Source organism: Adiantum capillus-veneris, chromosome 23, assembly GCF_014529385.1.
Source record: "Adiantum capillus-veneris isolate H3 chromosome 23, ASM1452938v2, whole genome shotgun sequence".
Taxonomy (NCBI): domain Eukaryota; kingdom Viridiplantae; phylum Streptophyta; class Polypodiopsida; order Polypodiales; family Pteridaceae; genus Adiantum; species Adiantum capillus-veneris.
Genome location: NC_140953.1, coordinates 114,038,124 through 114,051,832, shown reverse-complemented (window position 1 = coordinate 114,051,832; position 13,709 = coordinate 114,038,124). Strand labels below are relative to the sequence as shown.

Genomic DNA, 13,709 nt, shown 5'->3' with positions numbered 1-13,709 from the left:
TTATTGTATGACTGGGTTTTCAAAGTTTTTGATTTCTACTTATTAATTGGTCTATCCGAGCAATGGCTGGGAACCTATACAAGCAGTGGCGGGTGGAGGGACCTGCAGAACAAGGGCAAACAGGGGCAGGAGGTGGGCTTGCAAGACCCAGATCCAGTGCGAGCAAGGGGCAAGAGATGGACCGACGCGCGCGAGAGAGAGAGAGAGAGGTCTTAAGAGTACGCGTGCAAATACTATCATTGAATTCGGAGACTCAGATTGGCCAAACAAAATAAATCCTTACCATCACCCATCTCAGCATAACCTCATACCACTATTGTAAAAAATACGAAGTTCAAATTTTAGGTGCTGAATCCATTGATCAAAGTAGCTTAAGACCATGGCATATCACTGGCTCTCCTAGCGTATTACTCCAGAGGCAGTAGGAGCAAAGGAGTGTGGATGTCCAAGCGTGTGATATTACTTTTAAAAAAAGTGTGTGTGTGTGTGTGTGTGTGTGTGTGTGTGTGTGAGAGAGAGAGAGAGAGAGAGAGAGAGAGAGAGAACACTTGAAAATCAACTTGCACTAGTCACTTTTTGCCCCATCCTGCACTACAGGGTTTTTTGTGGTGGCCTCTTACCCCCGGTTGGGATTTCTCTCGGGTGGCCTTGGTGCTTGGGAGGTTTCTGACCCACGTCGAATTGTGCGCAACTAGGAGGGTAGTAGTGCTCGATTAAGATGGGAACAAGCCAGACCGCGAAGCAAGCAATGGGTGATGTGAGGGACGAGTTGCCTGCACCCCTCGTGACATTGGGATGCAATCCCCCCCCCCCCTCCGCAGGGCGAGCCCTAAGACAACCTAAAACAAAGTGAAGAATCATGTGGGCATTCTACAACAAGAGAAACTCACACGGGCCATGAATGCTAGCAGGACCGTTTGCAAGCTAGAGACACAAAAGAATGTATACCTCTCTCTCTTCTCCTCTAAGACATGTTTTAGCATGCCAAAAAGAGAGACTCCAGATTGCTCATCCTCTCAGATGGCAGAAACACCTTTTCCATTGCTGAGAAATTATAAGTTCAAAGAGAGATGTTTGGCCTGAGAAACTGTAGCATCAATGGGTTAATTGCATACACAACCCTAGCTATCTGAGTGCTAATTATGAGCACTACAGATTCTGTTTCAAGGGCTTACTTTCTGTCAGTATGTCGAGTATATCTGTACATTGGCAAAAAATGCCTTTAAAGCTTGCACCTTCACATGAGAACTCTGGTGAGTATTATACAAGGTAACACCAATCGCTATGTTTCAGGACTTAAAGAAGGTTAATGGGGCCAGAAGAAACCACGAAAAGAGTTAAAGAATACGAGTTGTTTTACAGGTAAGGTAGGTAATGGTTGCTTGGGCACCAGCAACTGACAAGCTTTGAAACCGTCTGCTATCTAGCATCCTATCTGCAAAGCATGTAAATGTTATCAACCTGTGCATGCACTAGAAACTCAAAAAGGAAAGAAATGAAATTCACATAAGAGTTCACAGAGCGTTTAACAAAGTCCAAGCACAGAAGACTTAAGCTTTGCAACATGTGCGTCCGCTTGAGGCCATCATGTGTGTTGCATATGAACTTTTTAACAGGGGTCCTATTAAAGCCTTGCAATCTATCACTCTGTACAAAGCTTGGCATGGCAAGGGGCATTCTATTGGTCACTTGTATGTCTTTGATTGTTTAGGGTACGCATTATTGCTTGAGCCCAAAACAACCCAAAAAAAAACCAACAAACTAAACCTTTAGCTGGTCAAATTCAGTTTTTGGGCCTTACAACAGTCTCTAAGGTAGCCTTGAATAATGAACACATCCTCACTCCAAGTTCCAATTAATGGGACCGGGAAAGACAGACAACCAGAGATGAAACTACCACAAAATATGTCTCCAAGTCCAAATGAAGAAAGCAAGGTCTCACTGTTCCAACAATGGGAGGGGTGCAAAATGAGAAACTATTAACCTCTGCAATACCTGACAATTAGAAGGGGATCTGATTTGAAAAAACAGCCAGAGAACAAGGGACCTTCAAATGTTTGGATGCAAAAGCCCCTGCCACCTTAATCAGAGTCAGAATCAATACAAAAGAAATTCCCTTGGTATTGATCGGGTTGGGTTATTTTACTGCCTTTAGTTCTTTTTGATCCAAAGAAGCTTCCATCTACTCATGTCTTGCAATGACTTAAATCAAGCAGAGCAGATGCTGCAAGCCAGACAAGAAGTTAAACTTAGGCATGGGGCATGATAAATTTACTCATATTTGCATTCAACGTAAAGCATTTTCAATACAGATTGGCACCTGATTCAACAAGCGGATCAATTTGTGTCGTTTGAGCACATGATTCATAGAAAGGTGCTGCGGCATTGAAAGATTCAGTTCCACCCAAACTAAGGGAGAACCACTCACCTTGCATGTCATCAGTAAGAGCTTCCCTGGGCTCATGCCCTGTTAGGTTAGATGCAGACCTGGCCGGTTGATGGGGTAAGAATTCCCTTAGTGATGGATCAGATGTAGCCAAGTCCTTTGAGCTTTCCTTGCATAGGGTCTGATATCCCTGTGCACAAGTAACAGGAGTTTCTTCACCAGGATTTATGCAAATCGTATCCAGCACATGGGTGTCTCTAGAAAATTGATTCAAAAGTACACTTGGGTTGTATGCTTGCATCGCAATTGAGTCATCAAGAAGGTGGGAGCTCCGGCCCATGAACGATTCTGGTGCAGAGCTCAAAAATTTGTAAGATCCAACCTCGTTTTCTGCTTGCCACGATTCCTTTTGAGCAGAAAAGGATGAAGGTTCCTGACCCATACCTAGAAAATCTACAGCTACAGTCATATTTGACTGACAGGAGGCTCCCTCAGCCAAAGCAATTCCTGCTTCTGAATAGTTTTGAAGAAAACCTTCTTCAAATTGATCAATATACCTCGTGTGATTTTTTTGTACCTCAATATGATTCATGTAAAGAGATCCATCAGCACCTGTATTGAAGGCTGTTAAGTTATCTTCCTCGTCACTAGACACAGTAACTTCTCCAATTACCCCTTGATCAGAAACACCGCCAAAAAATCCAGTGGGATAATTATTCACAGCGGCATTTAATGGACATGAATTAACTTCCACTTCCTCTCTTCCAAAATGTTTATGGAATTTCATGGGCTCCTGGTTCACACTTGAGACCTCCCTGCTCACACTGGCAGTACTCTTGTGAGACCTTGCAACACTCTTTAAAGCATCATAATTAAGCCCAATCATCATATCACTTATGGTCAAGTCTTCGGGCCCTGAAGTGCCATTCACTTTCCAAAGCCCATCCTGTGTTCGCTTAAAACCTATCTTTAGCGGTACCTTTTCAACCGAAACATCTTCCTCCACTTCCCCAGGATTTGAAGAAAAGTGAAAGTTGTCAGCATCAGTTATCGTGGAGTTCCAACAAACTGGTTCTCGCCATGACTCATTAAACTGAGAATCACCATCTAATTTGGGACGCCAAAAGCCATCTGGCTTCATCTCAACTTCACTCACGTCTTCATCATAGCTCTCTAACTGTCATAATCAGTTGCAAACATTCGAACTCTTATATACAGGACAGAAGCCAGCAAGAGAAGAAGACACTGATAGTAGTTACTGTGATTCTTACTTCTCGGGCAACTTGTGTAAAGAATGGATCTACGACAAGATCCTTCAATGAATAGTTCTTCAGACAACTAGGGCATTGCCACTGAAACAGGTAGACAAGTTCTTGATTAAATAGGAAAGCTTGACTGCAGAGTTTTCTTTTAAAAAACAAGCATTGCCTTTAGCCAAAGCCAAAACTAGGTAAAGGATGCAGAGATGTATTCAAGCCCTATTAAACATATACAACACCCAAGGATGTGATGTCCCTGTTTCAGCAAGTTCAGCATAAAAAGACTACTTGCAAATCTCCTTACAAACATAGAAATGCAAACATACGAGCAAAGAGAAGACACTTGCAGATGCTTCACAGCAAAGTATTTTCCTTTTTTTACAGGAAATCATAAGACAACCAACTAAACAATACCTTTCGAGCTCTCTGATTGAGCTGTACAAATGTGTGTAGGTCAAAGCAACCCATATGCATACATGGCTTAAATCTACTAGCCACCTTGATTCTGGAACCACTCATCTGTGGGAAGAAAAAAAAAATTCAACAAAAAGTTTATCTGCTCTTCAAATCATAGGAGCCATTGAAAAACAAACTACAACGACTGTATTGAAAAGCAACACAAATATAAACTGTAACCATGAACCATCTTACCGGGCAGCGAAGGTTTACAGTCACCCATTCCGACACAACTTCTAAGTCACTGTCACTATCATCACCCAATGCTCCACCACCACTAATGCGTCGCACACGTGCCAAAGCTTCATCAAGGCTTTCACCTTCTGTTTCACTGGGAATTTGGCTCAAAACCTGTAAAGATTTTCTACATGAAATCTTTGCAAATGGTTTGCTAATCCATGAATTGGAGAGCCAGTATCTTGCCAAACCTGATCTACTGTCAACCGCTGAACTATGCGGACTCCTAAACAAAAGCTTCGTCCATCATAGGCTGTAAATGATATTCTATTTAAGCCTTCTCTGGTGAGATCAGTAATCTACATTGTCATGTCCAAACAAGTGCAGTACAAAATTGTGAGATGGACTGCAGGAATAAGAAAGTAAAGTAATTAGTATTAAAAATAATGAAGCCTTACCACTGGACCATCATCACGACCATTGGCCCCCAGTTTCTGCTCTCCTGGTCTATTTGTCACACGGACAGAATCACCTGTTGTCACACTGTTTGCTCGGGCCACAACATAAAAACTAAAACTAGACAACTTCGCCTGACCAGAAACTAAATTAAGGGTGCAAAGTAAACACCATTTACTCGCAAATCCGCTTCTAGAGGCCAATGCATTCTATATGAAACCTCATCACCAAGAAGCACACACCAAATCTGCAAGAGAGCATCAAGAAAATTACATGACCCCCACAACGACCTCTTTTGCATGCTACTGCGTAGTCGTTAATAATTACTAAATTCAAGCTCAAATGACTGGACTGCATTCACATTTATATGATATGCTCACAATTTGACGGAAAATAATATATGTATGCACATTTTGAATTCAGACAAAAGCAGACAGAAAAAATATTTGTAGCTATGTGGCACACACTTAAATGCAGGTAGACACATACACACACTCATACATACACATCATTACAGGTGTGTCTGCGGGCGTGCACGCGCATGCTTGCATGTACACAGACATATGCATAAATACATGCACACACACACACACACACACACACACACACACACACATTTACAGATCTCGATGTGGTGTGCATCCATACATACATGTGTAGATTGAATTTGTACATACATATACACATCAATAATAATCAATGTTATTTTGTAGGCGCACACACCCATATATACATACGTACATACATGTCACAGGCATACATACATATGTCTGTAGGTCCAAAAGAGATTATAGCAACCTTTGGGACCAAAAAACCTATACATATAGAAAGAGTAAGTGACAAAAAGAATGCACATGGTCTGTACATCTAGAGCAGTGAGAGTAGCAGAAAACAAGGCATGCAAACCTGAAGGTCGTAATCTGGATATCTAAGATGTTCCCGATCATTGTGAGTAAGGGTAAATGATGCTTCCACACTTTGCATTACACTTGATCTGTTCATGGTACAACATATATACATTTTATCGAAAGGCAAAGATGCATCTCATTTTACAGGTTCTTATGAGGGAAAGAATAATGACATTCAGCACAGATTGTAATATATGGACAAGCTAATATTCCTAACACCATTGAAAGGGAAAACTGTCAGATTGGACAGCAGAAAGCATAACTAATGAAGAATCAGCATTGTTGAGCAATAATACATTCATTTGATCCCAAGCATGGCGGTCGTCTTATCTAGGTCATAAGATCTAGATCCCTAAGTCCCCCTACCTAGTTCAGGAAAATTCAACCCCATAAAACAAGCGACAATAACCCTGAATGGTTTCTCCTACCATGCCAGGCACAGCAACCACGAGCCCTCGCTTAACAACCACCACTGGTTATTTATATGAAACATGTTTACGAGAGTTCTTAGGCAAGAAATATTAGTCTGAAACAATTAAACAAGCATTTACGCTCTAAGGAAGCAGATAGCCTTAATTAGACCACGGAGAACTGCACTCCATGAGTTGACCTCCCTCATGCAAAGACCCTCTGCCTGTGATCTGCCGCATCAAGCGCGTCCCTTCGCTAAGCTGGTCCTTAACCTTCATTGCCAAGTGCACTGCCGTTGTCAGGCAATTGTCAACCACCATCCCGCCTCTAATAACTGCTACACGCTGTGAGCCCCAGCTCCACCCCTATCTGCACTTCCTTATTCCTGCTGCTTTAACTCCTGTCCCACCTATTGCGCTTTCACCCTGCTCCCCCTCCATGCTCTTTGCACGCAATGCGGACTTGCAAGCATTCTGAAACATGTGGAGTTTGACATCCATCACTATGGGTAGGTGAAGAAATATCCTTGTGGCATTGAGTAGAATACATGTTCATGAATCTGTTTGGATTAATTGTCTGAACTTGTTTGATCTTGTTTGAACTTGGACGGGTTGGAATCTGTCTGAACTTGTTTGATTTTGGTTGAGGTCGTTTGGACTTGTTGGAATTGATGAGACATGTTTTGAGCACGCAGGACCCGTGTTACACATTATCGACCAATCTTAGACGGTCTTTCGACCCACACACTCCTGATTTTGCAGACATCTTTAACCGGTTATGGACTAGGGAGACAGTTGCAAGTTATACTATCAAGGAAGGTTATTTAATGAGAAAGATCATGTTGTGTGTCACTAAAGATTTGAGGATAAAGATGTTGACACTATAATCCACATTTTGCTAGGCATAGAGGCAACGAGAGTACCTTGAAAGGAGTGGAAAAGCATTTCTATTGGCCTCAGCTCAAGAAGGATATGGATGACTTTGTTTGCACTTATTTGGTGTGCCAAAAGGTCAAGTTTGACAGACATAAAAACCTAGGACTTCTGCAACCTTTGCCTATTCCAAACCAATCATGGGAGAGTATAGCAATGGATTTCATCTTCGATCTTCCTAAGACTCACAATGGGCATGATAAAACTTGGAGTCGTTGACAAATTCAACAAGCAGGCTCACATCATCCCATTTAAGAAGACAGTGAAAGCCAATCACTTTGGCCAAACATTAAACTTTTTCTCTCAGATTTTCTGAATATATGGCATGCCTAAATCTGTAGTATTGGATAAGAGACCTATATTCTCCCCGCTTAAATTCTCGTCCTAGTTTCATCCACAAGCAGATGGGCAATCGGCGATAGCCAACTCGATGATTTTGGACTTGTTGAAGTCCTATATCTCTGATCATAAGACTCATTGGGAGAAGTATTTGCCCTTGGTGGGATTTGCTTACAATAACTATCATGAGACGGGCACCACGTGCCAACGGAAAAGAACAGATTGAACAGACTTTTAGCACTTCAACAACAACTGAACTGAAAGAGAGAGAGAGAGAGAGAGAGAGAGAGAGAGAGAGAGAGAGAGAGAGCGCACGCAACACGGAGTGGCGGAATTCCACCCCAGAGAGTACTGGCCCCAAACCTTGAGGCCCCTTTCGGTATCTCTTTATATTACTTAAACTCAGTACAATACCAGTACTCGCGCTCTGCACCTTCACTTGGAAGAGTGCTCGAGACTAAGCCCTCTACACATATTTAAAGGCCCTTGGCCTATGAAAAGCACTTTACATGAAAAGTTTCAAACTCAAAATCATCCGGCCCCAAAAGCACTAGCGCCCAAAAGCTGCCAGCCTGTTTTGCGAAAATCGTACAGGTGCCACGTCAGTATTGGATAAATCCGTACTAGTCTGCCACGTCAACATGTTAGCGCAGAATCCGGAAATCCGTACAGGGCTGCCACGTCAGCATGTCAATGCATAATCCGAAAATCCGTACATATCTACCAGGTCATCAGCTCTCCGCGTGTGTGTGTGTGGGCTTGCTTTATTTTTAATGCCTTTATGTCACTTGGGCCCCATCGGACGGGGTCCCATAAGTTGGTGAGAACTCTTCTTTAAAAATAGGCCACTCGGCAAGACTTTGTAAGTCAGTAAACTTCTTCGATCGCTTCTGCTTCTTCACTTAGGGTCTAGGCTTCTCGGCCGGGATCTGCAAATTGGCTCCGTCCTTCAGTGGCTTGACACGTCAGCAATTGTGACATCCCCCCTTCTTGAAAGAAAGTAATCATTCGCAATTACATCATATGTGCAAAACAACTCAAGTTAGCTCCAAAAATTCCGAGGGACAATCAATTCTCTCATTCCAAATCGGAGCTCTTGATTTCCGATGTCGTTGGCTTCTAAGAAGAATCTCATCCAATAAGGAGTCTCATTCCACATTGGAGCTCTTAATATCCTAGGTCGTTGGTTTCCCAGAAGTATCTCATCCAATAAGGAGTCTCATTCCAGATTGGAGCTCTTGATATACTATGTTGTTGAAGTATCTCATCCAAAAAGGAATATTCAATGGTTGGCACATCACAATGCAACACAAATGCTCACATATGAATGTTACAAGACACAACGAACAGCATCGTTGAGCACTCCCCCAAGACAAACAGTCTACGATACACCATTGGACTACCATTACTGTTACAAGAATAATGTCTATCCAAGCAAGTCTCAACCATGCAAGAACTTATGGACCATGCAACGTCGGCTACAAACTGATGAAGGGAAAATTGGAGTTTTCCGCAGAACCAACTCCAGCCACCAACCAAACCTCTCGGCAACAACGAACCAATTCTCGAGAGTCTCGTGAAACCGAACCTCAAAGGCCTCGACTGACACAGCGTCAACGAGAAACCATGAGGCAACAGACCTGAACACACCCCAACTGGCAGCAGTGACACGTGGCAACTGTACGACAGTCCCGAAAATTGCGCCGCTTTTTGCGCTGACTTGCTGACGTGGCAAAGTATACGGATTTCCGCTTTTTACACTGCTGTACGGAAATCCCTCCATTTACCTTGGTTGACTTTTTGGAAGCTTTTGAACTTACTGCTTTATTTTAGAAGCTTTTGAGTTGAGAAGCTTTTGGGGCTCTGCTTTTGGGCATCCCTTGTAACTTATAAATAAGTAGGCAAGGCCTCACTTCTCAGAGCATCTGGACGCAGACTCTGAGAGTGAGCACCCTCCCACTCTCTTGTACTTTGAACACAAATTAATACAAAAAGAAATACCCAAAGGAGCGCTAGTCTTTGGGGCCAATATCTCTAGGCACGGAACTACGTCGGGCCGTGTCGAATCAAGTGAGAATTGTCAACTGTTTTGAAGTGAATCTCAGATCTCTGCTGTGTCTCGGTAGAATCTTGGCTTGGAGTGTCCAAGTTTGTTACAATGAAGAGAAATCTCAGAAAAGAAACAAAAAGGCAGCAGATCGACATTGTCGCGATTTGAAATTAAAGGAAGACGATTGGGTGCTTTTTTGTTTTGTTTTGTTTTGTTTTCGGAGTCGGGTAGGGCACGCCCGGCCGCTCCCCTCATACACCAAAAAAGTATACAAGAAGAACGACCAGGACTATGCACCCAAAAACCGAAGGCAGACGATTGGGTGCTCTTACGTTTTGAGAAGGCACACCTGAGAAAGAAAAAGGGAAAGAAGCTGCTTTTTCCAAGGCTTAGCATGAGATACTATGGACCTTTCCAAATAAAAGAAAAGATAAATAATGTCTCCTTTAGATTGAAGCTGCCCTATACTTGGAGAATTCACAATGCTTTTCATGTGAGTCTCTTGATGCCTTTTAAAGGCGATAAGCTCGATGATGGGGAGCCAGATGAGCAACCCGAGTTGGAGGAGCGAGGCGATACTCGTTCTACAACAGATACTGGCACATAAAGATAGAAAGTTTAAAGGTAAAGTGATAAGGCGGTTCTTGTTTAAATTCAAGAACTATCCCACATTAGATGCGAAGTGGATGGAGGAGGAGGACCTTGCAGATATTCCTCAGATTGTGAACCTTTACCTTGAAGCATTCGGTTTAGCAAAGTCTACTCCGATAGAACCCCAATTTCAGCATGGGCGAATCTAGTGCAGCAGGTATGCACAAGAGGGGAGTCACTCCACTCCTTTGTCGACAGATTTCCCGAATACTTTGATTTGATATAGAGTCACTGATGTCCCTTTGAGTTTCAGGGATACTGCTGTGCTGACAGTATTCTGTTGTATGACTTTATGCACTGGAATTCCCGATAATGAAAATAATATTGATTGATTTGTACTTGAGGCTTGTTTGAGTGCGGGAACTGATAAACGAAATGATTGCAACATTTCAATCTCATAAATCTCTATAGACATGATTGCAATATGGATTAATTAATCAGGCATCTGTGAGGTCCCGACCGGATCTAGATGCAATTGCTAAATACGTTGCCGATTAATCATAGTCTGAGATTTCGAATGATATTTGAATGTGATTTGTCATGTGACGCCCTGTAATGTCAACTGATGTCCTCTGATGTGACCGTCGATTGGTACATGTGCTAGATGTGTTGTTCCTAGTACGTTGGTACTAACAGTCAATGTCTGCTAAGACAGTTTATGGCCTCTGTCTGTTTTGCAAGCGTAATCAAGGGCGATTACAATACTTTCAAGAGGCGGGTATGTAACAAATGGGTGAGGTGGTATGGCCCTGGACACACTTACAAAGTGGGACAGCAGACCCAGACACACCCCGACTGTCAATAGTGACACGTGGCAATTGTACGAAAGTCCCGAAAATTGCGCCGCTTTTTGCGCTAACTTGTTGACGTGGCAGAGCGTACGGATTTCCATTTTTTACGCTGCTGTACGAAGTCCCTAGATTTACGCTGCTTGACTTTTTGGAAGCTTTTGAACTTACTGCTTTATTTTAGAAGCTTTTGAGTTGAGAAGCGTTTGGGGCTCTGCTTTTGGGCATCCCTTGTAACTTATAAATAAGTGGGCAGGGCCTCACTTCTCAGAGCATCTGGATGCAGAGCCTGAGAGTGAGCATGAAACCGGCCTATTCAATCCAAAAAGGGCGGTGGACCTTAGACTTAAACCTTATTTGCTTTCACCCATTTAATTTGTCGCCCACTTTACCTGTACTTTCAAGACACAACAAAGGGGAAAGGGATACAGGCTGCTAGACTGCACCTGTATGAGAAGACCGACACCAGACTGACCCCTAAATTAGGCGCCCCTTTCGGTATTTCTTTATTCCTTAACAGAGGGAATAAAAGTTGTGGTTCCCTACAAGCTGCCCCGCACAATCTTGGCTGAATTTCAGCTGTTCTGGCCCGATTTCGGTAGCATAACTATACTAGGACCCTTCACAGTCAGTATCCCCACGCATTGGATGACTTTCCCGACGCATACGGACACTTTGCAAAACCTGGCGAGAATCTGCAGCACGCTGAATTCTCTGTTTTCTGCCCTGAAAAAGCGCCAGATCACCTGTACAACGGTCCCTCGCGTCCCCGAACCTCCTAACGCTATTAGGGTCTGTTTAGGGGAAAAACCCTAAACCTGCAAAAATACACAGCAGGCTGTAATTCACTGTTTCGGGCTCCGTTTTGCGTGCCGGTCGCATCCGTAGCAAGTCCTCGAGCTCCCACACCTGTAGGGCCACTTGCCCTTTGAATCGGACGAGATTTCGCATGTGAAACCTCTCGAAATCACCTGGACCTGCGGGGGATTAGCTGCTAGCTAATTCAGTACCTGTGCAAGAGGCTCTTGCCTCGGCAATCGCACATGAACCCACACAACTGTACATTGGTCAATTGAAAAGCCCACTAGAGGGGCATAACATACTGCCATAGGGGAGAGAGAGAGCAGTGCGTAGCATGTAGGGCATCACTCCTGGCACCGCACTGTACATAAGAGGGAAGCAAGCACTCCATTGAAGCTCTCAACCTGTGACCAATTGCAAATGAAGGCCTCTACCAGCTTAAAAATCAGCGCCCATTTTTCTGCATGAGGCAGGTTCATGAAAAACTGCCACTTGGCGCATTTACAAGCATTTTCCCGTTCGGGTTCGCCGCTTAAAAATATCCTGACCGGTTGCCCAGTTGACTTCGCCGCAGAGTTGTAAAATGTTCCCCTAGTCATACCGGAGGTAATGACGCGAACACATTTCTCGGCCCAAAATAGCAGTTCCCTAAATTTTAGGAGATGCTGCCATTGTATCTTTCTAGGTCATCTGACCCCCTTTGTACACTGCAGCCACACCTAGAACTGAAATGTAGCCTCTGTAGCAAAGGATTCTACTTTGGCTAGTCCATGACCCCACTTTAGCTAACCATAGTCCTTGTCCAACCTTAGTGCTCTCTTGCCCTCAGGCCTGGACTCCCTCTGAACAGTTCCACACTAGCTATGCAATGCAGGGCAGTTAGATTTCCCAAGGGGTGTTTCCAAAAAGTGAAAATGAATAAATAATAAGAAAGAAATCACAAAAAGGATAGATAGTAGTCACATGCTGGTGACATACCCCCCTCTTGAAATCTCAAACATCCTCGTTTGCATCTATGTCGTACATGCTCACAGTCAACACTGGTGTATTCAACACCTGTCGACACATGTACGACACATACATACTCATTGTCAACCCTGGTGTAAGCAACACCTCATCGACACATGTATTGCCTGCGTGTGAACCCTGTCCCAATGACATAGTGGTAGCTTCGCACTCTGCCATTGCTTTGACTAGTGAACTTTCCAATGACAAAATGGTAGCTACACATTTTGCCACTGTCTTTTAGTACACGTTGGATCCAGTAACACTTTCGAGCATACCCAAACCGATAGTTTAAGAATGCAGTTACACATGTACCCTTTAATAGAAGCAATCACTGTATCCTTGACAAACTGACAAGAAATACTCACTTCTATAGCACTAACCAAAGTTCTGGACTTTCTATAAGAGCAATTGCCAAACTGACAATCTGTACAGCTCTAACATTCATATAACATGTACTTGATTTGAGCTCACTTTGAATACCATGTACATCATTTCTTTCAAAAGCCATTGTCACACTGACAATCCATGTAGCTTTGAAACTCAAGGGGTCAAGGTAGGTTGCAAATCGAAGGCTTCAAGGTAAAGTGATAACACAGTTGGTGATTCTGCAAGTTCGCCTTCTTCCATCCACTTAGCATCCATTGGTCGATAGTTTCTGAACTTCACCAAGTAACGCCTAGCGGTTTTGCCTTTTACTTTTCTTTCTTTATGAGCCAAAATCTGTTCCGAGACCAAGATCTCGTCAAGTTCCTCGACTTCTGGCTGATCTTCAGCTGGCATATACTCTGGCACATCACCCACATAGGGTCTGAGAAGACTCACATGAAACGCATTGTGAATCTTCCAACTCTCGGGCAATTTCAGCCTATATGCAACATCATTGATTATGTCGCATACTTGAAAAGGCCCATAGTAACGCATGCTGAGCTTTGGAAACAGTCTTTCCTTGCCCTTCATCTTCTTTAACCTTGCCTTTTCAAAGCGTAGAAGCACCCAATCACCAAGTGAAAATACCACTTCACGACGGTGACGATCAGCTGCTTTCTTTTGCTTTGCCTGACTCTTTTCTAAGGCCACTTTGACCTTC

At 43.3% G+C, this 13,709-nt stretch overlaps 1 protein-coding gene across 5 annotated transcripts in view; it reads right to left on the bottom strand.

Moving 5' to 3' along the window:
* Window positions 1-1,011: 1,011 nt before the first annotated feature.
* The window catches only part of LOC147428391 (E3 SUMO-protein ligase SIZ1-like), a 53,351-nt gene continuing 40,653 nt past the window's right edge, over window positions 1,012-13,709 (bottom strand). For 4 of the 5 annotated variants that reach the window (XM_086496580.1, XM_086496576.1, XM_086496578.1 and 1 more), the window contains exons 8-17: window positions 5,641-5,728; window positions 4,906-4,981; window positions 4,737-4,810; window positions 4,530-4,637; window positions 4,297-4,452; window positions 4,060-4,164; window positions 3,658-3,738; window positions 2,321-3,563; window positions 1,996-2,224; window positions 1,012-1,435 (exon numbers count right to left, since the gene is read on the bottom strand). In XM_086496580.1, coding sequence (XP_086352706.1) covers window positions 2,187-2,224; window positions 2,321-3,563; window positions 3,658-3,738; window positions 4,060-4,164; window positions 4,297-4,452; window positions 4,530-4,637; window positions 4,737-4,810; window positions 4,906-4,981; window positions 5,641-5,728 — 1,969 coding nt within the window. In that variant the 3' untranslated portion in view covers window positions 1,012-1,435; window positions 1,996-2,186. The remainder of the gene's footprint in view (window positions 1,436-1,995; window positions 2,225-2,320; window positions 3,564-3,657; window positions 3,739-4,059; window positions 4,165-4,296; window positions 4,453-4,529; window positions 4,638-4,736; window positions 4,811-4,905; window positions 4,982-5,640; window positions 5,729-13,709) is intronic. The other variant, XM_086496577.1, reaches the window with a different exon arrangement.